Source organism: Molothrus ater, chromosome 13, assembly GCF_012460135.2.
Source record: "Molothrus ater isolate BHLD 08-10-18 breed brown headed cowbird chromosome 13, BPBGC_Mater_1.1, whole genome shotgun sequence".
NCBI classification, from domain to species: domain Eukaryota; kingdom Metazoa; phylum Chordata; class Aves; order Passeriformes; family Icteridae; genus Molothrus; species Molothrus ater.
The window spans coordinates 6,852,804-6,878,958 of NC_050490.2; the positions used below are offsets into that span (position 1 = coordinate 6,852,804).

Genomic DNA, 26,155 nt, shown 5'->3' on the forward strand with positions numbered 1-26,155 from the left:
AGGCTGCTGAAGGCTGCCAGCTTGTGGTGTGCCTGCAGATCCACAATGAAACCCCACACTGCTGCCCGGGGCTGCTCGGGGACCAGCTCTTGCTGTGGCTTCCCGCTCAGCTTCTGATTCTTCAGTCAGTAGTGTCTGGGTATTGTTCTGCCTGACTCCTGATACTGTGTCCCTGTGGCAGGTTCAGAAATTCCACCGTTTCCAAGTTCTCTCAATTTACCAGCCCCGTTTCCTCCACACAGGAGCTCACTGTCACTGACGTTTTTGATCACATGGCCCTTAGTAGTCCAGAAGCCAGAACACTCTCAACAGAACTCTAGAAAACAGGAAAAGCAACTGTGTCTTTGCTACCCTTAGTTATTCTCAAGTCTGCCAAAAATAATTGAAGTCCAGCAGTATTTAGACTTTTCTTCAAATGCTATTTTCTAAATAACTAGCCTAAATTTTTAGGTGGCTAAACCCTCTAGAAGATATTATCACCATAGCAGGCAAACCAGACTACATGTTCTCTCCCTCAGGAAAGGTTAAAGCTGCTGCAGCACAGAAAATCTGTTAGAGGGCTTTTCTTCTGAGCAGTTTGGGTATCAGGTGCCCCAGCAATGCAGAAACCAAGGGCCTACAGCTGGTGCAGCACATCCTGCCTCACCTGCTACAGCTCTCTGACCCACAGGCCACATTTAAACTGTGTCTCTGTGCCATCTCTCAGACCTGCAAGACTGGCCAGCTTTAGGTCTCTCAGGTCTTTCCTCATCCATTTGCACCCCTAGTTTTCTTTTCCTATATAGCAATAGTTTCCTAGCTCCATCTCCGTGTTTTCCTTGTAAAGCACTGAAGCAAGAGTTCCCATTCTCTTCTAAATTTTACACGGTCAAAACAAAACATTATTCACATGAACAACTTCAAAAATATATTATTATCCATTCTTTATTTTTACTGTGTTAACAACCCATTCCAATACAGCAGTCCATTTTCAGAACAGAGAACAAGCTCCTTAGCTCTCAGATACATTTGGACATGATCTGGAACTGGGAAACATTGAAATACACAACAGCAATACCGTACTCAATCTGAAATTTTTTTCAATGTGACTAAACCATTTAATGATTCATCCTTTCATTATCCAGCAAATCCTTTCATGATCCTCTTGTGCTCTAACTTTTCACAGACTTCAGGATTGCATATCCTCAACATAGGACTGTTTAAACCTGACTTTGCTTTCTATCATTCACAGAATCTTAATTCAAAGCGCACACCTCTGCTCAGAAGCAACAGCCCCCAAGAAAGCTTCTAGGTTTTGCAAACTTTAAAAAAATAAATCAAAATTCATACCTTTAGCTTGGTTTGGCATTCACACAAGACTCTCCTCCACAAGAACTCCCCAAAACTGCACTGAGCAGCTGCTGATTGTTTAATGAGCACATAATGAACTTCACCTGTTACCACAGTGATTGCCACCCCACCCTACCTCCCCTTAAAGGGAAAGTTTGCCCATTCAGGGATCATTTTGGCAAAAACCCAACATGTTGAATGCTATCAAAATAAAGGTCAAGAAAACTGCCTCTAATTTACCAAGTTTAGAGAGCAAAAGTATGTGTTAATAGCACAAAAAAAAGAGAGTTGGTTTAGTTAGCAGAAGTGTGTGCTCAGCAGAAGCCTAGGTAGAGGTAAATTTGAGTACTCTGGAAAACAAGTCCCTAACCGCATAGCTTTGTGTGAATTCCTTCAGCACAGAAAAGCCAGCAGAGAGAAAACACACACACAGCCACTCACAGAGGTGTGAGAGCACAGCCAGTACAGGGTAAGGCCAGGGATGCCAACCAGGGGAAGAGATGCAAACAGCATGGAAGTGGTGATTTATGTTTCATGAAACAGCACAGGGAAAGCCAATCCAATTCTGAGGCTGCTTGTCCTTGAGCAGTACAAACTGCAGTAATGGGAGAGCTGATGATAAGATGCAGCTGGGCAAGCAGGTGGCAGCATGGAAAGCATTGATCTGAGAGATGAACTGCACCCACTCCTCTGGCCTGTGAGTCAGAGCCACGTGCTGAACAGAAATAGGCACAACTGAGATCCACTGGGTCATCAACAGGGATGCTGAGAGATCAATGTGAATGGCTGAAAACAAACTAAAGAATTGTGCTGACAAAGGCCAGTGATGGTGAGAAGCTGGGAGGATGAAGAAGGAGCATAGACAAGAGAGAAGGGGAAAAAAACCCAAGTATGAAAAGAAGGTAGAAAGGTGAGAAGGCCTGGAAATGACAAACACCTGCAGAGTCTGAAATCAAATCAGGAAATAAGGAAAGCCTCAGGAGAGCAGTTATGGCAAAACTACAAAGATATTGAGGTCTCTGTGAGGTATTCAAGGGACTGAGGCACATAGGAGGTGCACAGCTGGTATTTAGATGGAGTTCCAGAAAGCAAGGTAAGGTAGCAGTGGCAGGAGTCACACACACACACAGCAGCATGTCATTGGAAAGGGAATGGGTGGGAGGCAGAACACTGGGTTTAAGTAAGTAAGCCTAATGAGAAAAAGGGAAGAGCAGCTGATGAGAAGCCAATGAACAATGAGAACCAGAAGGCTACAAGAGTTGAAAGGGTTCAGCAAAGAGCAAGAGATGATCTAGTCAAAAAATATCACAAGGAGCTTAGCAGCAGTTCCACTTGTCCAGCTGCAGTGCCAGGGTATGGACTGTGCCACAGGGACTGCCCAGGAAGGCTTGTGGAGCACTTGGGAGAGAGTTGCTGCCTGCTAGGGAAGTGCTGCCTGCACTAAGAAGTGGCTGAGACCTTCCTCTCACATTTTCATTCCATGCAGCTTTTTCAATGACTTGCAGCTGGAGCAGCATTGGTTTCCAAAGACATCATTCCTGCAGGAACATCCAGGGACAGCCCTGCACACACAGAGCTGTGGCAACATCTTGGAAAACAGGTTGCCAGGCTATACAAGGAATCTCTGAGGTTTGCTTTAAGGAACTGAGCTCAAACTAGGCTCAGAATATCCTACTCCACAGTGAAAATACCATTGTGAAATAAATACGTGTCAGGTGTGTTCCTTATCTTTCAAAATTCATATTATTATTCATGGTCATGTAAGGAAGTTTTTTTTTTTTGTCTTCAAATAACAGCCAAAACTTAAAAATACACACAACACTTCCTCCAAGAAAACCAGAGGGTGGATCTCTTAATTTACAGTATTGGGCTACGAAAAATAGTACATCCAAAGTATGAAAGCAGTGTACAAAAATACAGAAAAACATAAAAATCTTTAATAAAAATAGTAAAGTCTTCAGATGAACTTGATCTCTTAATGTGCTTTGCCATAATAACCAAAAACCAAACAGCAGAGTCCCTTAAAGCCCAAACAGAATTTGAGTTACAAAATAACTTTAAATTCTTAGCTATTTACAAGGTAAGGGCAGCGAGTGTTATTTTAAGGTGCAGGCAGAGAAATAAGTTCTCATGTGGTAGGAAGTTACCTTACAGCCTAAAGATCAGGTATTTATTGTAACTCTCTGGGCAGGTATTTTCACCATACCATGAAAGGTAATATTAAATAGGTAAAAGAAGTAGCTCACATTTATACAAGACAAGAGCTTTATACAAGAGACGTGAGCAGTTCACAGGCACCTCAGCTTTCTTTATGGACATGTTTTGTGCCAAAGCCCTTTGCAATCAGATTTCTGCACAGAAGAAACTTTTTCTTATAGCTGACCCGTCCTAGCCTGCAAAACTGTATTAGAGAGCTTACTTTGCTAAAGCTGAGAACTGTGGGGCATTCTACAAGAATTAACTGCCCCAAGTGCTCAAAGAACAGTCCCCAAAGAAGACTGATAAATAATTGTGACATGTATATTTATTATGAGCCTTTCCTGGAGCTGTCATGTGAAGATTTTAAGAAAAAGCTGAGAAGATGAAGCATTCTCAATATTCAGGTTTGGGTTTTAAGAAGTACTGCATAAAGATCAGTTACACTGCTCATCCACAGCCACCCTTCCATGCATTCAGTCTTCTGCTGAAAAATAATCTTCATCTCTCACTTCTCTGTACTGCATTGAGGCCTCCCCCTCTGGTTCAAACCTGAGCATTTTTATATTCAGTCTCTCTGCAAGCTTCTGTGCTGCAAGCTTGGCTTGCATTTCCTATGTCAGAAAAAAAAAGACAAGGTTAGAAAAAGTGTTCATTTGTCATTCTCATGAATAAACTAATATACTAAAATATAAACTTGAAATAATAATAATAATAATAATAATAATAATAATAATAATAATAATAATAATAATAATAATAATAATAATAATAATAATAATAATAATAATAATATCAGTAATTCCAAAGTGGACTTAATTAAAAGTTTTAGCAACTAGCAAAGAAATTTCAGTTTTCTTTTCACACTTATACATAACTATGCTATTAATATTTGACTCTTTTTAATAAGAGTTGAAATTCTCCATGTGGCAGCCCCCACCTGTGATACAGTAGTGTCAGTTTTAACAGAACACTTCTACAATAGTGTCTAATTTAAACATTAGCCTGACTCTACCTGGAAAGTCAAAATCCATTACAACAGAATTTAGAACCTCAGAACCTGGATTCTTCAGACACAGAATAAATAAAGGCAAATGTAGATACTTGAATATTTTAAGAATAACAAATACTGCTAGGCCTTCATTTATGCAAGGGACAAAAGCTCTGTCATCACTAATAGGGAAAGTGTACATTTAAATTTCTAGTCAGAGGTGAAGTGAGTGCAATAAGGTCAGCATATTAACACACAAAGATTTTGTTTAATGTAGGACTAACACTTTCAGAGAGCAATAATACATTCTTTAATTATAACATTAAAAGAATCAAATACAAGACAAAGTGCCTCTCCTCAAAGTCTTCCCATCTGAATTCACCGTTATGAAAAGCTCCCTTTATCTTTTCTGTTTTGGGAGTGATATAATTTTCAGACCAGATTGTAAATGCATACCTCATAAGCTTCTTTTTGCTGTATCTGAATTGCTATGGATTCCTCTATGGACAACAGCTTGGCAGGGGAGTGGTGCAGTGGTGGCAGTCGAGCTGCTGTGATGTCATCCAAATGTTTCTTATCTCTGAGTCTCCTCTCTTCTGGAGGAACTGGAGAGCCCAATCCCCCGGGTGATCGACTGGAAGAGGAACCATGAGATGATCCACTCTGCTCTCCTGATAGTCTGGAAGACATAAAACACCTGTGCTGTGATCCAAAGTTGCATCACAAGGTTGAACAACTCCAGTTTCAAAACTTACTTTTAACACCTAAGAGTTGAAAATAAATCTGAAGTGCTATGGAAACACAGACAAATAAAAAGTAAACAGCACTCAGAGAAAACAGAACTATTTCTCCACAGAGAGACAGTATCAAAAGTTACTCCTGGCAATGAACCAAACTGGTTTGCTGATTTATTAGCAAACTGAAGTAGCAATTCTGTAGGAGTCACACAAGGTACAAACTGTTACTGCTACCAGAACAGACAATGTAAATTGTAATTTTCCCAAAAGTGCAGAAAAAGCAAAACACTTCCAGCTATTAAAGTTCTACGTGTTCTAGAACTGATCCAAAAGTTTTACCAATTGTTTAGTAGTTTTGCACCTTAAGCTATGAAATTCTATGACGACTCATGACAGTTGTTTCAGATGGGTGGAATGAAACCACTGCTCAGCACTGAGATTCTATGGCATTTAAAGCTACAGAGCCAACATATGAACCTTGTGTGTCATGAGACTTTAAGTCTCTTTAATCATCACCAGAAAACAAAGCTATCATGCTTGTTCTCTACCATTTCCCATTTTATGCACATAGAAAAGATCTGTACTCACGCATTTGTTTTAAATTTGGGTTTTTTTATGATTGGATTCTTGGCTCTGGCCTCTAGAACTTCAATATAATGTGGTGTCTTGGGATGCTGGCTTCCAAATACATTGCCCTTGTGTTTTGCCACATCCTGCTCTTTTTCCAATATTTTTTCACTGTTTTCCCCATCTGTAATTGTAACTTTTTGAAAGGCATCAACCAAGGCTTCTTTACTATTGTCCAAAGCAGCTGTACTTTCTGTCCCATCCTCAGTGTTGCTCTGGGACACTTGCTGATCATTGTTCAGGTGATTGCTGGTGGCTGACTTGGAGACATCTTCACAAAAACTATTCTGATCCTTTGTAACAGTCTTTACTTTATTATTTTTCCTCTGAGTCCTTTGATTTGTCGCATCTTCTTCTGCCTCCTCCTCCCTTTCAGCAGAAGTGTCAGAAATGTCCTTAGAGTTTTCATTAATGACTGAGGGATCTGCACTGTTCACTGTGTCCTCAAATAGGACAACTTCTTGTTTGCTTGCGTTAATCTCCTCCTGTTTTGCCTGAAACTCCAACCTAACAGCAGATAACAGCTCAGCTGTCCTGGCTACTTCTTCCTCTTGGGAAATGGCAAGCCTCAGCTTTTCAGCAAAATCAGAGATCTTCTTACCTTTATCTGGAAGCCTAGCAATGAACTTCCTAAAACAAAGAAACAGAAAACCAAAAATTATTATAAACAATCCTATTTCAACCAGAAATACATAAGTTTTATTAGAATGGCTAAATGGGGCAGGTTTCCTATTTACATACTAAACTTCTGAAACACAGCAAGATGCAAAGCATTTGCAGCACAGCACTACCTACGTGTTGTCAGCGAAACACACGAGCCATGAAATGGTTTGGGTGGAAGGGACCCTAGAAATGATCTCGTTCCACCCCGTGCCACAGGCAGGGACACGTTCCACCAGGCCAGGCTGCTCAGAGCCCCACACAACCCCACAACCCCACACTTGCAGCGACGGGGCAGCCACAGCTTCTGTTCCAGTGGCCTCTCCACCCTCACAGGGCATAATTCCTTCCTTCTGTATCTAATCTAAACCTACTCTCTTTCATTTGAACCCCTTCCCTCCCTCATCCGTCACGACATACTCCCGCAAATGGTTTTGCCCCATCGTTCGTGTACGCTCCCCTCAGGTTCTGCAAGGCCGCACTTAGGTTACCACAAAGCCTTCCCTTTTCCAGGCTGAACAATCCCAACCCTCCCAGCCTCCCTTCACAGGACAGGTGTCCATCCCTGTGCCCGCGGACGGCAGAGCCACACGGCCATGTACAGCCCGAGCGCTGCCTGCAGCCCCAGCCGCTGGAGCCCGGGGCTACCCGCGCCCTCCCCAGCCCCGCAGGCGCCGAACGGGAGCGGGCGGTTCGTCCTCTGCGGCCTGCTAGGGGACGGGCGAAGTCGGAGGGAAACCCGGTCCGCTCCTCGGCGCCCGCGCTCCGGCTGCCCTCACCGGTCGGCCAGCAGGCGCTCCTGCCGCCTCAGCATCTCGCGGAGCTCGGGCAGCGCCCGCCCGCGCAGCCCCGGAGCCGCCGCCATGGGCACCCCGCACAGCCCTGCGGGCCGCCATCTTGCCGGAAGTGACGGCGCGGCGGCGGGGCCCGACCTGCTCGGAAGGCGAAGGACGGCGCGGCCCTGGGACAGCGCTGAGGGTGCGCTGGGGGCTGCGGCACCGCGGGCCGCTCTGCCCCGCGCTGGGGACCCGCCTTCATCCTACGGGAATTGCATCAGCAGCTGGGAAAGCTGCGGTGTGTGCCCTGCACAGCACGCGTGCCACGTGCCGAGCAGCGCTGAAAGCCTGTGGGTTTGAGAGCAATTTGACACCTTTTAGCAATTTTTTTAGGTCAGCGCTGCAGCAGACTCTGACTTTTCCTCCTCCACAGTCCACACAGTACCACACAATCTGGTATTCTATCGAAGTTTCTCGACATCTTTTATCTGTTACGCACTACCTGGATCATCCGTGGAAAATCCCCTGGGGGTTTTGCTTAAGATTCAGGGAAATCCTCGAGTTTTTCTCAGCGGCAGATCCCCCGCAGTTACCGGACACAAGTTCATTGAATTGTTGCCTCTGTTACACAAGTTTAAGTCAGGCACCTCTGTCACATTTGGGCATCTTGCAGGAAGGAGCACTTGATCCTGCAGGCAGGAGAGAGTGGGGAACACGGCACGGAAACTGCTCCTGCCAGCAGGGAAATGAGGATCTAGAAGGAATAAACTCATTAGAGCACTGCTCTCACAAAATGTTCAGCTGCTTTGTGACATGTACAGAGAAGCAGTTTACAGAGGGTTCAATTTATGTGCTAAACTGTATAAACACAGAAAAAAGTAGAGCAAAAAATGAAGATAATAAAGTGTTAATAACATGGCTTCTGGGAATCTCACCTGATCATTCTGTACTTCACTGGTAACACTGTTCACTGAGTCTGTATTTGTCCAAGTTCACTGGGAAGGATATTGTTCATCTTTACCGTTTGGGAGTGTTAAATTTTGGAATAACATTGTCTGTTTACAGGTAACCCACAGTTCCAGAATGATGAGCAAGTAGCTGAAATTTGGAACGTGCTGGAACAAATATATATTCTTGGTTGTGAACAAGAGGGCAGTATTGAGACACCATGCTACTGAGCCAGCATCAACTTCAGTACAAACTTAAAGAAGGAAATATAGATTTAGTAATTTAGTATTATTATTCAACTTTATAAAATGTTACTTCTTTTCATTAGGAAAAGGAGCAAAAGAATCTTAAGTTTATAGGGTTTTTATCTGGGCCGGGGGGGCAGGAACTACCATTACCATTTCTCTGCTCAGGAGTTTTGAGAGGAAACAAGGTAAACATAGAATGTAAATCACCCCCAAAATAACAAGAAAATGGTATGAGTATTTGGAATTTAACTAAATAATTTTATTGCATTTAGGGAAAAAAAATAATTTCTTATCAGCATGATGCAGCTTTATAATAATTCATTTTCCTTAAAAAAACAACTCCTCCCTTAAACTTATTTCTGAAAAAAAAGTCCCAAACATTTCAAAAGCAAATCTATATGTATTTGTACTTATCAATGTATTGGGAAGCAACCATGAGATCACTGCATTGCCTACATACCATTTGCCTTTACAGAATATTGTAACCTCACAGATGTCCATTTCTATGTATTTTCTCTTTAAATCACCAAGTCCCTTTTTATTTGTAAAATATTCACATACCTTGAGTTGTAAATGGCTCCTGCCATCTTTCTTTTCTTGTGCTCCTTCCATGTTGTGCTTGAGGCAGGGCTGGGAGTTAAGGAGACCTTAACTCAGGTCTCTCTGCACTTTTCTTCTTTTACACATGCAAATAGCCCCAGGGGCTGAACAAGAGTGAAGTAAAATGTAAATGGAATGAAACTCTCAGCATGCCCTTCTCCATTCTGTGGAGCAGGGATTTCCTGTGCAGAATTACGCACTTCATGCACAGAGAACTTACTTCTCATCCCTCCATATGCAGAGATGTTCAGATGTCAAATATTTAAAGCTCTCTGAAAAGCATCTGTATCCCGCTCCCAGAATTCCATGCTGGAGGTTCAGCACCAAGCACTGCCCATCTCAACAAGATTTTATCAGGGCTTGTTGGCAATCTGAGCTGAATACATGAAAATAGGAAAGCATTATTTGAGTTAAAAACTTGACATTCTTCCTGTGAGCATTACAAACCTGTGACACTGTGATTATCGTGTTTGCACAACCTCTTCTTTAGCTGATATGTAGATTATTTTTATAGTCTTAAAAATAAATCTCTATTATCAGTAAGTGGATATAACCTGTAAATAAAGATGTGCCACAACCATCCCAGTCTCATCCTGCTGAAGCCTGGAGAGCATCATCCCAGATGGATTCAGATGTTATCTGGATGATCTGAAGCTGTTGAGTTTTTTCCAAGAGCTGTGCTGCCCAGTTTTGTTTATCCTGTGCAAGTCAATAGTTTTTTATTTCATGAAAGAGTTCATCTACTTTTGTGACTTGGCTTTGAGAGTCTTTAGGCAGGGAGTGCCTTCCTGTTCTCAGGAGCCCGTGTGCCAAAGGAAACACGGACGGGAACATCGAGGCTCCGCAGGAGCCGCTCTCCATTCCCACATGTTTGGAACAAACAAGGTTGTGAACAGCAAGAGTCTGCAACCTTTTAAGGTAGGTTTATTTCCAAAAGACTGTTCACACAACAGAACAACAAGTTTAAATACAGTGTTTATTGCAATTTATCCTTTTCATGTCCTACATACCGGATGTATTAAAAGCATACAATGAAATACATTATTTGTACAGCATATATGAAAAGTGTATCCCAAAATACTTTCCAGAGTATCTGGAATAAATCACAAAAGAATACTTATCATGGTACAAATGTAGTCATACAATTGACTTACATTTAGTGTACTTTCTGGGACCTTCCTATATGGCTTTTATTGCTTTTTACAGAAATTTTACTAGTTTCTAATGTGATAGTACTAATTAACTCAGTCTCAAATTGAGAAAATTTATCCAGAAGTGTTACAATCTTTTCAGTCAGGTTTGTTATTATCTATGCTAGTTTATATTACTGCTCATTTGACTGGAAAGCTCTACATTTTCATGTAGCACAATGATATAAATACACTTCCTCTTCTGTTCTTCAGTTGCCAAATCTACACCAGTAGTCCAATCAAGTGATAGTCATCCAGCTCACTGCATGTCAAAATGCTCTTAAAATACAGCTTTGACTTTAGTCCTTATTTGGTTTAGAAAAAAATACTGTATTTCATCAAACAGTCAAGACAAAATTTACACAGAACACCTTTACAGTAAAACCTTAAGGCCTTGCTGCATTCCTTGTAAAGTCTTGAGCAGATTATCATAATGTTGCAAGTCTCAGAGTTAAAAATAGCTTGCAGCATTTTCAGGAGATCCTCAGGAGTATATTAAAAGTAGAATGACCTTCCTTTGAGTCTGTGTCAAAACATCATTTTGATACTTACCCTGCCCTCTACTACCATTCACTGAGCACCTCACAGTCATCAGGCTCTGTTTCCTGACTTCTGGCCAAAATCAGAGGGGTAAAGGATTTTCACTTTTTTAAACTTGTCAGTTAATGTCTTTTGCAGCAACATGCATTTCCTTTTATCTAAAACTACCACCTTCATCCATCCATCTTAAGTTTGAAAGTAATTTTCACAAAACATGGTCCAGAATTCAAGTCCTGAATTACAGAGGGACTGTTTGGGCACAGAAATGCTAACAAACATTCTGTAAGACCTAGTTGCATCCCTAATGGACATTAAGATACCTGTTGGGATTAGTTTTTAGTGTCCTTTTCTTCAAAAACAGATACTGTCCAAATATTTGCTGTTATCAGCCACTAGATGGAGATAAGATTTCATGGGTACAAAGCTTATCCCTGAAATCAGAGTTATTATTCATCTTCTTGTGTGTTCAACATTATTATTTTAAATACAGCTTTAGTAAGTGTACTTGATTTGAATAGACAGGACTGAATTGCATTAGGCTGGAGATAAAAGCAATCCCTTTGTGAAGCTCTGTGGCAAGGTGAGCACCTCCTGGGATTGACACTGCATGAAATATTGATCATACAGAACCTAAGTTGTTTGTTTTCTGTTGCAGGTGCTGTAATTAGAAAAAAAAAAAAGTCCTTCATTCATGTTAACAGAATTTAAATAATATATTCCTACTTCATTTTAAACTCACTAAGAGAGGAAGATCAAAACAAGATGTAAATAATACCCTATAAATATATTTAAATTAGTTCAGTACTAGATACAGTCGCTCCTGTTGCTACTTTGAAGCCAAAGATAAGATTTTAAGTGCTCTGGACAAAAAAAAAAACAACAAACTTAGTACTCAAAACCCCAAATCCTGATTCAGGATTGCTATTGCTGTTGGAATTGCAAGGACTGCTGCAGGTTGCAGTAGGCAAACTTTTGTTTAATTAAAACTCCTATCTTTCCTATAGAAAAGTAAATAAATAAAGTGTCAGGGATTTTTCTACATAATTGCTACTGAATGTGTCACCCATGGTCACTCTGTCCTGTGACTGAAGAAGTGCAAACCAATGCCTCAGTCCAACAAAGCAAATTCCATTATAATCTGCTCTATCCCTTACTGTTTTGAGCAGCAAACACAATATTCATCTGCCACGTGTTGAGGGAATTGTTTTAAACAGCCCAGTTCATCTCTCCCTCCCAGACAAAGAGTGTTGGGTACAAAAGAGCTGCTCCCAGGTGAAGAGAGCCCTCAGCTGGCCCAGGTCTCTGGGACAGGTGTGAGCCACCCTCAGTTTGGGCAGCTCCGGAGCTTCCACACAAATTCCCTCTGCCAGCACAGCTTCAGGTACTGCTCCAGTAGTACTGACAACAGAATACATTAGAGCCTAATTAATTAAACAGAATTACAACACAATTGACAAAAAAAAAACCCCAACTGTACAGCTATACAAGTCCTTACAGGCATTTGAAATGACACATTGCACTAGACAGCTTCTAAAGAAGCAATATTGCCTGACTGCTGCTTCGCTCAGCCTGCTGCTTCCCTGTTCCCTCACAGTTAACATCAGTAGTGACTTCAGGTAAAAAGTTACCAAAGAGCTGCTTTCAGGACAAATTTAGCAAGACTCCATGCTGCTGCTCTCCTCTAAACTGATAAAAACTTATCTAACCAAGCTGCAAGGCGCAAAGATCTGCTCATATTTGGAAAGCTGGCTGAGCTGGGCTCTCAGGATGTGCTGCTCCTTGTGCTGAATTCCAGCACTCTCTTGAACGGGGTGTACGTCCTCACTGGCCTCGGGCTTTCAGGAGCTCTGTTCTCAGAGTTTGTGCTGTTCAGGAGACAAGAGAAAGCTTACAGTAAAGGTCAGAGTGCCACACAGCTGTAATGCCATGGCAGTGAACTTGCACCCTTGTGTTGATACTGACAGGCTAAAATTAAACTTATCAGTGCATTTCGTATGTTCCGTACTTCTTTATTCCATAATATTCTATAAAATTGTATATAATATTCCATTAAATTTCTTTTGTATAATTTCTTTTCTATAATATCCATGCCACAAAGAGTATTTTATAAGATGCGTGGCAGATACTGACATGTTTACAGGCCAGCATTTGCTGGTGCTCACAGCGGAATGCCCAGCAATAAAGTTATTAGGACTAAGAGTCCTGCAACAAAGAAAGATGGCAGTATTGCATTTAAGAACACAATTAGTCATTAAGAGTAATTCCATGAAATCTAAACTGCACAGAGGTGCATTTCTTCAAAGAGATAAATCTCAAAAAGAGGAAAAATATCAGATAAGTAGGGGCTTTGCTTACATACGGAGGGGCCCGAGAGAGGGCAAAGATAGGTTTCTATTGACAATCTGAGTGAAAAAACAGTGTATTTAAGGTTCCAAAACACATGCCATTAAAATATGCTCTAGGTAGAACTCCAAAATGAGTGTATTTTTAAATTATGAAGTGAATTTTAGTTTGCTTGCTGATTTCATATGCTAATTTACATTCCTCAAACTAAACAATTCAATTTGCAGAGCGGTTACAATGAACAAGTTTACTTATTGGTAATAAAAGTAATGTGAAATGGCCCTCTTTATTTTACTGGTTTGTTTCCTGTTTTGCCCTTCCGTGTGGGGCCTTGTGGGGAATACTGAAGTGCAAGTGCAGAGCCCTGCTCCCAGAGCTCAGTGCCCTGCTGTAGGCTCAGGGCAGAGAAAGCAGGGGAGAAGGGGAGGCACTTACACCCGAGCTTTGCAAAGCCAGGCTCAGAGCCTCAGTCACTACACCTGAGCTTCCCAAAGCCAGGCTCAGAGCCTCAGTCACTACACCCGGGATTGCCAAAGCCAGGCTCAGAGCCTCAGTCACTACAACCGGGATTGCCAAAGCCAGGCTCAGAGCCACTGGCACTACACCCGGGATTGCCAAAGCCAGGCTCAGAGCCCTGGCAGCACGGAGCAGCCGCAGCGTTCCAGTGCAGCCGTGGCCATGTCACGGCGCTGTTTACCTGGCAATCCTGCAGCCCGGGCCAGGAATCTCCAGAATGCCGCAGCCCTTCCCTGTGGGTGTTCCCTGCTCTCCAGTGCTCCCGGTCACACCTCCGGGCACAGAGTGAAGTGTGCCCGAAGCCAGGGCTGGGCAGCCTGGGCAGAGCTGTCCCTGTCCACAGCGCAGCCACTCTGCACCAGAACCTGCCACACCTCACTGTCCCCTCTCTGAGTTCTCGACTGAAATTGCATTATTGGCAATAACTCCTCCCCAAGAGTTTGCAGTATGTTTGCATCTTTAAGAAAAAAAAAAATCCGAAACCATAAATCACTTATGTAAACTGCACCTAGGAGTGAAGCACTCTTAAACTCCACACTCAAACAGTTCATTAGCAAAATGGTTCACTAATACAACACTGATAAGGAACATTATGAGGAATTTTCCTACAAACAAGCAGAAAAAGTAAATACCTGTATGGAAGATCACATTCTACACCAGTATCTCTGGTCTCTATATTGGTCTTTTGTTGGTTTTCCATTAGGTAGTCCAGTTTATCTTGCAATTCTTTATTCTGGGAAACAGTAATTTTCATCACAAGTTTATTTTATTTATGGTAATTAAACAAGGAAATAAAATTGCACATTGCCCTTTCCCTAAAAGAAACAGTGTAAAAGTATGTATTGATAAAATAAAGGGGTCCTTAATTCTGGAAAGAATATAAATTAAACCAACAGTTTTATTCAGAAGCTTCTGGCCTAAGTCATTATAAAACCATTAGCAAATTGTAAGTTAAGAAACTTAGAGTGAATATTGAGACTTTATTACACACAGTCCTGACTGTATGACTGGTCATATGTTTAATTTCCATTTGAAGAACAGCAAATACATACAGTACATCCAGATAGCACTGGATGACATTGGTTCAAATTTAATTTGGTTTCATAAAATAATCACAATAATGTAAACTTAAAATGTAATGCCTTACCTCACATTCTAAGAAAGAGATTTTGTCTAAAAGCTGTATTATAAATAATTCCTTTTCTTTTACTTTCTTCCTTAGCATTTCAATCTATGAAGAAAAACAAAGATATTTAGTCTGATGGGGATGGGAGAAAATTATCTAGGTATCAGAGGAAGAAAACGTATTTAATATTATTGTTCAGAAACAATTGAATACCTGTAAGTATTCACAAACTGCTTTAATCCCTGGATTAGCTACCAAATTCAGTGGACTTTTACTAAAGTGAATTCATTTTACAGAACAGCTAAACTGAAATCAAGGAACACTCAGAACACATTCATTTTTTTCTGGCAGTCATTGCAAGAATGACCATTTCTGAATACTTTGGTCAAATTTTCCATGCATTCTCACCAGTCACTTTTTAACTCTGTATATTAAAATCAAAGCTGTGAACAAACACTAACATCCCCATCACCAGGGTAAAATTTTTCAGCATATCTGGAAACCAATGATTAATATAAATATTCCCATCCTGCTAAAGGAGAAGGATAAAACACTCAAGGCACAATAATGAAAACAATACTCTCCCAAAATTTTACTGCTAGAAATTATAAAATATTTAAACAAAAACATACAGAACTGTGAAAAAAAAAAAAGAAGCAAAACAAATACACATATTGAACTGAAAAATGAAAAGCTGTAACACCAAGTGAATTTAATCTAGTCTCCATGACTTTCAGGTATCACATGTCACTGACACAATGATCAGTTGTTACTTGGAAAAGCTAAAACATAAACACCATCCAGTGTTTTCAGCTGAACAGTTACAGAATACAGGAGGGCTGTCATCATCCATCTTTCTCAAAATCAGGTCTTTCCTTTTTTTCCTCTTTTAAAGTCCATAGAAAAACTACCCATGTCATATTGTAGCATTTTCAGAAAATCTTAGAACATACCTCGATCTTCATGTTTTATCACAACTTTGTTTAATAGTAAGACTGAATTAAGTCAGTTATGTCTTCCCTGGTTCAGTAGCTTCAGTCCTGCCAATAAACTCCACTTTAGAAAAGATAAACTGTTCTCTTAGGACTTTCAAGTGGTTCTTCTCTATTAATATTCTCCTACTATGCATATAAGGAAATATTACTAACACCAATAATCAGTGCCACACAAAGAAGCCCAAAGCCAAGCACAGCTGTGTGATCACACTGGCACACAGCCATTCTTGCTTGTTATTGAAAATAATCAACTCCATCAGCTGCCTAGGCTGGTTTTTACATCAAACACAAAATATTTCTGTTTCCAAATAAGTGATTAAACTATCTGTCATCCAAAAGCAAGACAACTCTTGTGTTTCACAGGCATTTACCTTAACTTATATTCATTCTGTGATAGAAAGACCTAAGATGTGAAATAAACTGACAGTAACCATTATGTTCACCAGAATCATGTACAAATAGATTTTGTGTAAGTTAAAATTTAAGTTCTGCTTATTTTTTACATTGGCTAGAGAAAGACAGCTCCCTAAGGATATTTTTGAATTACTTTATTAGAATAGTCTGAAGGCAAAGATAAGGTTAGAACCTTAAAATCTAACAGAGAATACAAAAAGGAAGACTTTGACAAACAGCTTCCTCCCCTTCCCAAACACAGAACTGAACTCCAAAGAGACATTTTGTATTTTGGTGAGGATGCTCTAGGGAGCAGCAGACTGAAGCATAGACAACAGTACCTCCAGGCTCTCTGTAACATGTTTACATGGTACCAGTCAGAACCCATTAAAACCATGCCTTTGCCCCAGAATTACACCAGATTTTTTAAATCCACCTTCTTTTCTGCAGAGAATATGCAGAATATCATCACAAGCTCTGTGTCTCAGTCGAGCAGCCAGACAGAACGGTGTGGTTAGACCATGCAGGTTACAGAATGATCAGGCTGTGAATTGTGTAACCTATATAAAACCTTTAAACATTAGGAACTCAGACACAGCCACACATCCCAAATACATTTCAGGAGAAATAAATGCAGCAGTGAGGCTGCATTTGAGGTGCTAAAATGAGAGGCTGTTTCAGCTCCAGGAAAAATGTCCTGCAGTCCTGCTCCCTGGACACAGCAGAGCCCTGTGAGGCCACTGCAGAAGGAAAGCAGGCACAGAATGAAGCAGGAATTCTGCACCATCAGACACTCGGCCAAACATCTGCCTCAGCAGCTACTGCAGGCCAAGGGCTAAACAAGTGTCCTGACACAGATGACACATCCCAGCACAGTAATTTACTATAAAAATAAGTTTATTTACTGAATAAGGACTTGAGTACACATCATCTTATGCCATTAACATCAGGAACGAAAAAGCTGATTTGATTAATCCTTGAGAGGGTATCTCACAGGGAACCAGGAAAAACAGGAATAACTCTAAGAGATTATATTAATATATTAATATATTATTATATTAAATTTTAAAACCCCACAAATCCACATATTGATAATTTCTTTGTTTCTAGCAGCTGCATAAAGCAAGAGAACATCTAGCAGGTGTCAGAGCAATAGATTTTGACTTTGGGTTGAATACAAGATAAGGAGGAGAAGAGGAGAAGCAAGATGGGTCAAACACAGCACTCAACTCCAGGCCTGAGTGGTGGCCAGAACAGTCTTGTCAGAATGGTCAGAAACAAATCAGTGCAAGCCAAAGACTCTAGAATTCCATGGACTGACTCTTTTATTTAAGTAATTTCTGGACTGACTTCAGGATAAAATTATCATCAAGATGTTCCTATGTTTTCTTTGGTCAATGCTCACAGTCTATAATCCACCTCATCCTTGCAGTGTCTGCAGGCTTCAAGAGTTTCTGCTCACTGTACTCAGCAACTTTATCCCAAGCCTGGCTTTTGCACAACTACCCTCTCAGATTTCTTATCATTTTCTACAAGCACTATTCAGGTACATTCTTCAGGCTCTCTCTGCCAACCTTCTCCAGAAATGTCCAGACAGACTTTCCCTAGCCCTTAGTTCTTGACCTGACATTGTTAAGACTCCACATTTCTACCTGTATTTCTATAACCTTCCTGTCTACATTAAGCACTAAAACAAAACTGGCAACATACTTAGAAATATCAGTTACATTAATGAGCTGCTCATTCCTTTCAAAACAGTTCTGCTGACAGTACTAATGTGACTTTATCAACTCTGGACCACACAGTCACCCTTCTTCCTACCACTGCATTCTCTCTTACCTCCCCCAACCCATTGTATCCATTGTTCCTGCTTTCCCTTCTCCAGCTGGGAGACATCTGACTATTCCAAAGCTGGGAAGAGAAAAGCTACAAGGCCCAAGCTCCAGTTTGTAATTTATCTGGTGTGCCAGCAACTGAGGGGCATGCTGTGCTCTCAGCCCTTCAGCCACCCCTGGCACTTCCCTGCCAGGCAGAGAAGGGGCACCGAATCTCTCCCCATCCTGGCACAATCCATGAAGCTCCCTGCCAGTGGTGCTGGGTGTGCAGCTTGCATTTCATATACCCACTGCAATTTCCAATTATCTGAATCAGCATGCAAGGTCCAACATGGAATGTGAATCATCCTGAATTTATCCACTGACTCAGGATTAATATGGTCACGGACTTCTTTTTTAGATCTCTCATCCTTGTTTCTGCCCTGCTGCTGTCACCACCTCTATGCTTTTGTCTCCTTCAAGAAACTGGAAGTCATTTTTCAAACTGCCTCAATCTTCAGATTGTCATTTCATCTTGCTGCATCTCCCAGAAAATTCAATTCTTCTTGTCCATTCCATTGATGAAGATCTCTTTCTTTGTCATCTCTGCTCCTTATAGATTCTCCAAATACCAAACAATTGTCAGGGTACTTGAATGGGCTTTGTAAATACTAAACTTTGCTTCCCTAAGATGGAAAGTGAGATGAAAAGAGTCAACAGCATTAAACTGATCTCGTGGACAGAATACCTAAGAAGAACAGTCAAGAGAAGAGTTGGAGAACTGCAAGATCTAAAAGGAAGAGTCTGTAAAGAAATGCTGGGTATGTGACTAATGGTATTAGAATGAAAAGTCAACAGAATTACAAAGCTATTAAAGCAGAAGGAAAAAACATCTTGAGAGAAAAGTAAAAATTGTTTTTAAATGTAGAGCCTTTATAAAGAAGGCCTGAAATAGGAAACTATTTTATTCTAAGTAACTCAGATACAGATTTGGAGGCATTAAACTATATAGTGATCTGCTCGATTGGAACAGATCCAGATATTAGTCACCATTTACCACTTAACAGTATTATCCATTAGTTTAAAATATTTACCAGCATATAGTTTTAATATATATAAGTATCATTTTATTCAGGTATACCTATATTTTCCTTATTCATTCACCATTAATGTACTGGGCATCAGTAACACCAATACAGAGACATGAACAAATTAGTCAGAAATATGACTGCACAGGACAGATGCTACACAGCATGCACAAAACAAGACAGACAAGACATTGCAACATACATCAGCCTGAGCTCGCAGAGGTAAGTGCTGTACAAGGAGAACAGGATTTTCCTCAGTCCTGTATTTCACTGGACCTTAACTGGTATTTATGAGAGGCTAGATAAGAGTTGAAACTTTTTCAGGGAGCATAATGCAGCGAATAGGAACGAGCACCTTTGCCTTTTAATCCTCCTTAAATCATGTGAACAACTTATCCACTTAAACTTACACTTTTTGTATTTTAAACCTCACATTGCATTTACAGAAGAAGTAACTGACTGATTTAGGTTAATGCACCAATGTAGAGACCTTCCTAAATGAATGAGCTCCATGAACACATTGTCCAGTGGTTGATGTCCATGTATTGCTAAAGCAGGGGCTGACATGTCCTAATGAGTTACAGACATTGGCTCATTGTCTGCACATCAACCCACCTCGTTAAGCATTACCTTAGTGATGGGCAAGTTTCTAATTTGTGACTTGGCCAGGCAATTCCCAGCTGAAAGTGCTGATGTTGTGCATATATAAACCCTCTCACCAAACACCAGCAGTGATTCTACTTCTGCCAACAGATAAGCATTGTACTGCTTGCTCAAGTCCACTGAGGAATGCCAAACACTTGTACTGGGGAGGGGGGGAGGAGGGTGTGGAAAGTTATTCATGTTATGTCCTTTATCTTCTTCCTCCAGAATCCCAAGGTGTGTTTCTCTTTCTACATTTCCTGTTCTGCATTTTTGTTGTTTCATTTTTATGGCAGGTACTATGGAATGGAGATCTTGGTTAATAAAAGTTTGGCATCTGTTGTTGGTAATTCCATCTTCTCCTCCTTCTCTGTGGCTTCTCTTACACGACCTTGAAACTGTTCTTCCATATTAAAAGAGGGAAATTTCACTATATATCTGAAGTTGGAGTGTCTTGATACAGATGTTTTCAGATGTTTAAGTCTTTTTTGGAAAAATTTCTTCTTTTTATGCCCCATTTGTGCAATACAAAGTCTCTTCTGTATTTGGGATATCATTTGCTCATTAGCACTGTGTCCTTTCATGCAAGTATCCTCCCCGACAGAACAGGAGACAGCTTCTCCCTGGTGTCTGGTCACCATTTATTATCCAAGGAATCTGAGACTAAAGCTGGAGAACAGCTCATGGGCCATGACCTAGAGACAGTTCAATTCAGTCGTTAGGGGAATTTCATGTGAAATCTAAGTTCTGTAGATAATTTCTTGGCATGAGATCAAATATCCTTTTTTCTTCAGATCCCTTCAGAACAGCTTTCTATATCTGCATCAACCTCCTTGCCTAGCTTATAAAATGTAAATGCTAATTTCCTTCCCTCCTCTGCTTCTCAACAATGAAACAACATTACATATAAAATAAGCTTACTGGGCAATGAAATTGCAATCCATTTCAAAGTGAAATGCATAATTCTCAAAACTAAACCTCTCTCAAATCTCTCCAGGTTTGAAATTGAGATCAAGCCACAAAATAATTATATTGCTAATTTAAAATCTATGTTTTGTATTTGATTTATCTTACTTGAAAGTCTCATTTCCTTCAGTGGCACAGACAGGATGAACTGGCTGACCCATCCGATAGATACTTCGAAGAGAAGCTTTTACCCCTCTCACAGAACAAGAGCAATTTCAGCCCTGAAGGGAACAGTGTGGTAGCAGCTTCCCATGCCCTCCCTCTGTGCCTGCATCTGCCTGCCCAGTCCCATCTCTGCAGGGAAACGCCTCAGTGGAAGGGCCTGAAGTCTGTGTGCCTCTGCCTTCCACCTGTGAGTCTCCCTGCAAATTCTTCCTCTCATCAAACAGTTTTTTACCAGGACTGCCTTTGCTCTACCTAGCCATACTTTAAGACATCTACAAAGGCCAGAGCTGAAAAAACTGAGCCTTGGGTGACCACTCGGGCCATCTGTGTCTCCTCACTTGGTTTTTGAAAGCCTGTGATGTAAAAATAGTATGAGAAAAGGGCTGGGTTTCTAAACACCTGCAAAATGCAAGTCCTGCACTTTTAACTGCCAGCACTGCATTTAAAGCATACTACACTAAGCTGTGAACAAATAGATTTGTTTAACAAACAAGTTCAACACAGGGATAAATCTGTCAGCCATAAATCATCTGCAATCTCTCTCTAATGAGAACATGAGGCTTTAAGACCATGCAGGATAACTTTCTGCTCAGCTGGTGCACTAATGAGCAGCAATTTTTGCTCTCACAGAAAAGAATCCCTGTGAGGATGAAAAATGTGTGTGCATGAGAGCTAACACACAGAGGTGTTGAAGGTCACCAACTCCAGAAAATTTCCATCTTATTTCTCCCATTTATTTTTCTTCTGAAAGTAATTTTCTAGGCTTCTATTTAATTTATGACTGATTTGACTAGATCAAGTTGAAAAAGGTTTCTATTAATGCCTGCAATGGAAGGATTTCTTTTCAGAGGAAAAAAAATAGAAGCAAATATTTTTTTTGCTAAGGAATGTGAGCACACTGAATTGTGAGTGTCCTCCTCTGCCTGGGCTCAATTCCCTAGATCACGTAATCATTGAATTCAATATGATGAGATCTGTGAAGAGGAAGGTGTTAATACTCTACCTCCATGGCCTCCTACATCTGATGCTTCTCTGCAGTATCCCCTTTCATGCCTAAGTTAGGACTGACCACCAGCTCCTAACACATTTTTAAATGCCATCAAAATAGCACCAGCGGTGTTAAGAGTTGCCTGCTGCATCACAAAACTCCATTCTAAAGCTTCTCTTTCACTTCCTCCTGGCTGCTTGCTGTTCTTTTACAGAATGCCTTGCATCTATGATTTGCAAACGATCCGTCAGCTTTCCCAGAAACGGCTTAAGAGCAATCTATTCCAATCTATTCCGTGATTTTTTTCAGCAGGAGATTCAGCTCACTACTTGTCCAATTTTGACAGTTCTCCATATGAGTTTGAAGCAGTATATCTTGTTTGTTCAGCATCCCTTTGAAGTGATGTTCATTTCTCCAATTTCTCTGAATTGGAGATGGTAACAGCATACATGTATGATTTACACTGGAAGAGTAAAGCCCTTATTTATACTTCAAACCTGTGTCCAATATATGAAGATTAATTGTAAACAAAGCTCATCCTGTAGTCAAGCAAGTTTAGGCTTTCTCACCTAGCAGCTCAAACAGTAGCCCTGTTTCAGCTTCAATTTCTGCTGATAATTTTAACTACTTCCTTTCCTTCCACTTCTCTCCTGAGTTTCCCAGGTCAGCCTGTTCTCACTCCATTGACTGCCACAGAGAAGCTAAGTGTTTCAGAAAGCAAGATTTCTAGCTTTTGAATTATTTGGTTATTCTTTCTCAATTATTTAAATGCAAGTTATCAATATGATTATAATACCCTCATAAACCCTAAGATGGCATGTTACTTTACAGATACCAGTAATGAAAATAGTGCAATGAGTAACAGGGCAGGTTTTCACTACACTTTTCTTGATATTCCTTGCCATTACATTCTGCAATCAGTTAAATTTAGTGTAGGGAGGATGTGTGTTTAAATATACCCTGATGAACATGTCTTCCGGGACTTAAATAGTAGTGCAATCTTCCCTATTTGCTCTAGCAGATATTTTTAGTGCTGCTGCTCACTAGTTTTCAACCTAACTTCAGAACAGACTCTTCAGATAGCATTCCTTTTCAATATTTTTGTTGCCAACTTTTCAGCTTCTATGGCATAGTTAATAAGTGTTTGCTTAAAATAAGCCAAAAAATACTTATCTAATATTATGAAAAAACACAAAATCATGAAAAGCACCACATGCTTGGATAGTTGAGGACATACATATCTGCAATGTTTTTTCTCTTGCCCCATGGTGAACAGCTACTCTTATCCACATTATTAAAACTGCTATTTTTAGGCTATTATTCAAGAGTCTAGTTTAAAACAGGGGCATGCCAACTATATTATGGATATTTTCTCAAACACAGTACAAACACAAGCAACAAATAGCACAAAATTAAGAAAGAAACAAACATTAAATGCCTGATGTATTTGGTACCACCTGACCTGATCAAACCTCTGCTACAGGAGTCTTTAGCTAGCTCACTAGTGAAAATATAGATGTAGCTACACAGGTGTTCATGCAGAAGGAAGCTGAATTAAAATAAAACACACAGAAACTAAAGGAAAGAGCAAATATATCTCCCCTATGGCTAGGTGGCAGTCAAGAGTGATAAGAGGTTTAACTGAATCTGAAAAGCAGGCAGTAAGACAGCAGTTAGAAGCAGACATGTTTGACAATTAATAGTGACTTGGTCACCTAACACTCACTAAATACGATAACCAGATGGTCTAGAAGGGCTTTCTGTGTATATCAAGGCACCAGGAGAGATACATTACAAGCATTACAAGTAATTAGCAAGCTAAACTTACCCATTAAATCTAATATTAATGAAATGATAATCATTGGCTCAAGCTTTCTATGTGGTTTTTTCCCAGAACAAAAGATAGAGCTGAAAGGACTTGTTATACCAATGCAGCCCACTAGAGGTCAAGTTACAACCAGAAGTTTGAAATATATTTAGTAATAAAGGGCAAAATTTAGGCCACCATCCTCATGTATTACTAGATTCATTCAGGGTGCCACATATATCACAAATCCTTCAGAAAAAACTCTGGTGTACAGAGATACAAAGCAGATTAAATAATTGTTCCCATAATCCATTAATTAGATGGATTGGATTACTGGACTGGATAAACTTTCTTTATTAAAATGCCATGGTATGAAGACTGTAAGTTCTGTTTTAGACCAGCTAGGATGCTTAAAAACAGTGATAATGGTGAACTAAACTAAAACCAAAACCTCAAGATATGTCTGATACAACAGAAGAACTTTAATCCCTCTGTGTAAAATACACTAGCATCACACATGTGATCATACAGAAGGGCTGCATCAGAATCTTATAAAACAAAGCATATGTAAATACATATAAATACAAATGCAGAAAGAATGCCTTAGATTTGAGTGGCTTCTAAACATTTGATATCTTGAGTGTATGATGTCCAGATACAAATCAAAGGTATCTCATGAACACCCATCATCTCTGCAGTAGGAGGCTCGTCTAATAGAGCTGTCAGCTTTGTAAAGCTCCAATTTAAACTTATCTATTTCCCATGACATTCTTCCCACTTGGACAAACAGAAATGTTTGCAATTACAGCCTTCTGACCACAGAACAGTTTCCTGACACACAGGTAGCCTGTAACTTAAAGCATTTATCCAGCAAAATTTCACTTAAAATTTTACAGGAAATGGCAGCAGCTAAGACAATGTCCCCAGACCAGGGTAAGAAGAGATGAGCAGTGAGAACCTGTGCTTGCTCACCTATTTCTGTGAGGAATCATATTAAACAAACAAAAGAACCTAAGCAAAATCTCCCAAAACCAGAAGAACAAAGCAATAAACTCAGCTTTTGCCTTCCACTTCTGTACAGGAAGGAGACCATTAATGACTAGAGTGCATCATATCAGAGGTACCCTCTGAGCTGGAAGTTGTGTTGCATTTCCTGAACACCCATGAAGAGGTACAGAACTAGTGTCAGCCTAAAGATCACAGTATATAACCCACAGCCACTGCAATAAACTGCTTTCATCTACTCTTTCTGCTTCACTGGCTCCAGATGCTTAACTCAACTTCCACTGTAACAAAGGTGGCAGAAAGCAACTACACAAAGAACACAGTTCTCTTTGGATTATGTACTAAAAGAATCAGTGCTCCCCAAAGGCTCTGAGTTGTTTTACTACATCTCACCTCCTCAACCATATGCTTGACTTTCTTCTGCTGGCAGTGGACCATGTCATCCAGATGCTTGATCCGCTCTCTCAGGCTGGCTGCTACCTCCTCCAAATGCTGTGACCTGGCAAAACATGCAAAGGATCAAGCCTGTAAGTGGGGAGCTATGCAGTATAAGCAGAACAAGAACAACCCCCACAGTCCACCATAAATCAGGACAGGCAGGTCAAATTGCCCTGACAGATGTCAAATTGTCCAAAGTACATTTTAATGTGATCTTAGTCCAAGTGGCTGTCTCCACCCAAGTTATCTCACCTTCGTCTTGCATACTGACATGCTTACTCAGAGCCTGAAGTGCTGACAATTAAACAATGTGACAAAACTCATCTCAAGGTGTGTTTGCCTTTAGTGAAAGGTTTTTACACAACTAGATCTTTAGCTTCAGAGAGACACATTTAGGCTGACTTACTACTACCTGCAAATATTTTGGAAATGTATGCTAAACAAAAGCCAGGAAGCAGGTCTGCTTTCAAAACTGTCTTACTGCAGGGGAGCCTTGAGTCAAGAATTTGGCAGAGCTGCCAACAGCAGCAGAATGCTAACTGGAATAGTATTAACTCCTCAGCAGTCAGCAGGAATGCTATGAATGGTTTAAATTTGTCCATACAACTCTTCAGATAGATTCTGCATTTCTTCAAATGTGTTTAATACAGAAAGTGAACTCCCACAGAACTCCTGCCACAAGCTGGTTTGGCAGCTTGTCAGAAAAGTAGCTGAAGAATATGCAAGGAAACTGGAGTGAAGCTTTTTCATAAGTTTTTGTCTCTTTGGCCATGGGAGTCTCCATTTTTATCTGAATGTCCAATTCTTAAAATTTGTCAAAGAAAGCAATTTCTCGCTTACAAAATAAACTGCTGTACTCCCAGGTTCAGGACTGGACAGAATTTGAGAATGGAGGAGGGGAATCAAAAACAAAAAGGCTTTTTTCATCTTGGTCTGTGCACAGCAGAAAAAAAAACTGTTAAAGCTGCAAATAGAAAAACCATTCTAAGACAAAGCAGCAGATGGCAAACTGTAGGACGTGATTCCA

General features: G+C 40.4%; 1 protein-coding gene across 2 annotated transcripts in view; it reads right to left on the reverse strand.

Annotated features, from left to right (window-relative positions):
* Positions 1-906: 906 nt before the first annotated feature.
* MYZAP (myocardial zonula adherens protein) overlaps positions 907-26,155 on the reverse strand; it is a 52,614-nt gene continuing 27,365 nt past the window's right edge. The window contains exons 10-15 of one of the 2 annotated variants that reach the window (XM_036389444.1): positions 25,084-25,189; positions 14,849-14,932; positions 14,334-14,434; positions 5,842-6,510; positions 4,973-5,195; positions 907-4,139 (exon numbers count right to left, since the gene is read on the reverse strand). In XM_036389444.1, the coding sequence (XP_036245337.1) occupies positions 4,002-4,139; positions 4,973-5,195; positions 5,842-6,510; positions 14,334-14,434; positions 14,849-14,932; positions 25,084-25,189 (1,321 nt within the window). In that variant the 3' untranslated portion in view covers positions 907-4,001. Of the gene's footprint in view, positions 4,140-4,972; positions 5,196-5,841; positions 6,511-10,069; positions 12,708-14,333; positions 14,435-14,848; positions 14,933-25,083; positions 25,190-26,155 lie in introns of those variants that run through there. The other variant, XM_036389443.2, reaches the window with a different exon arrangement.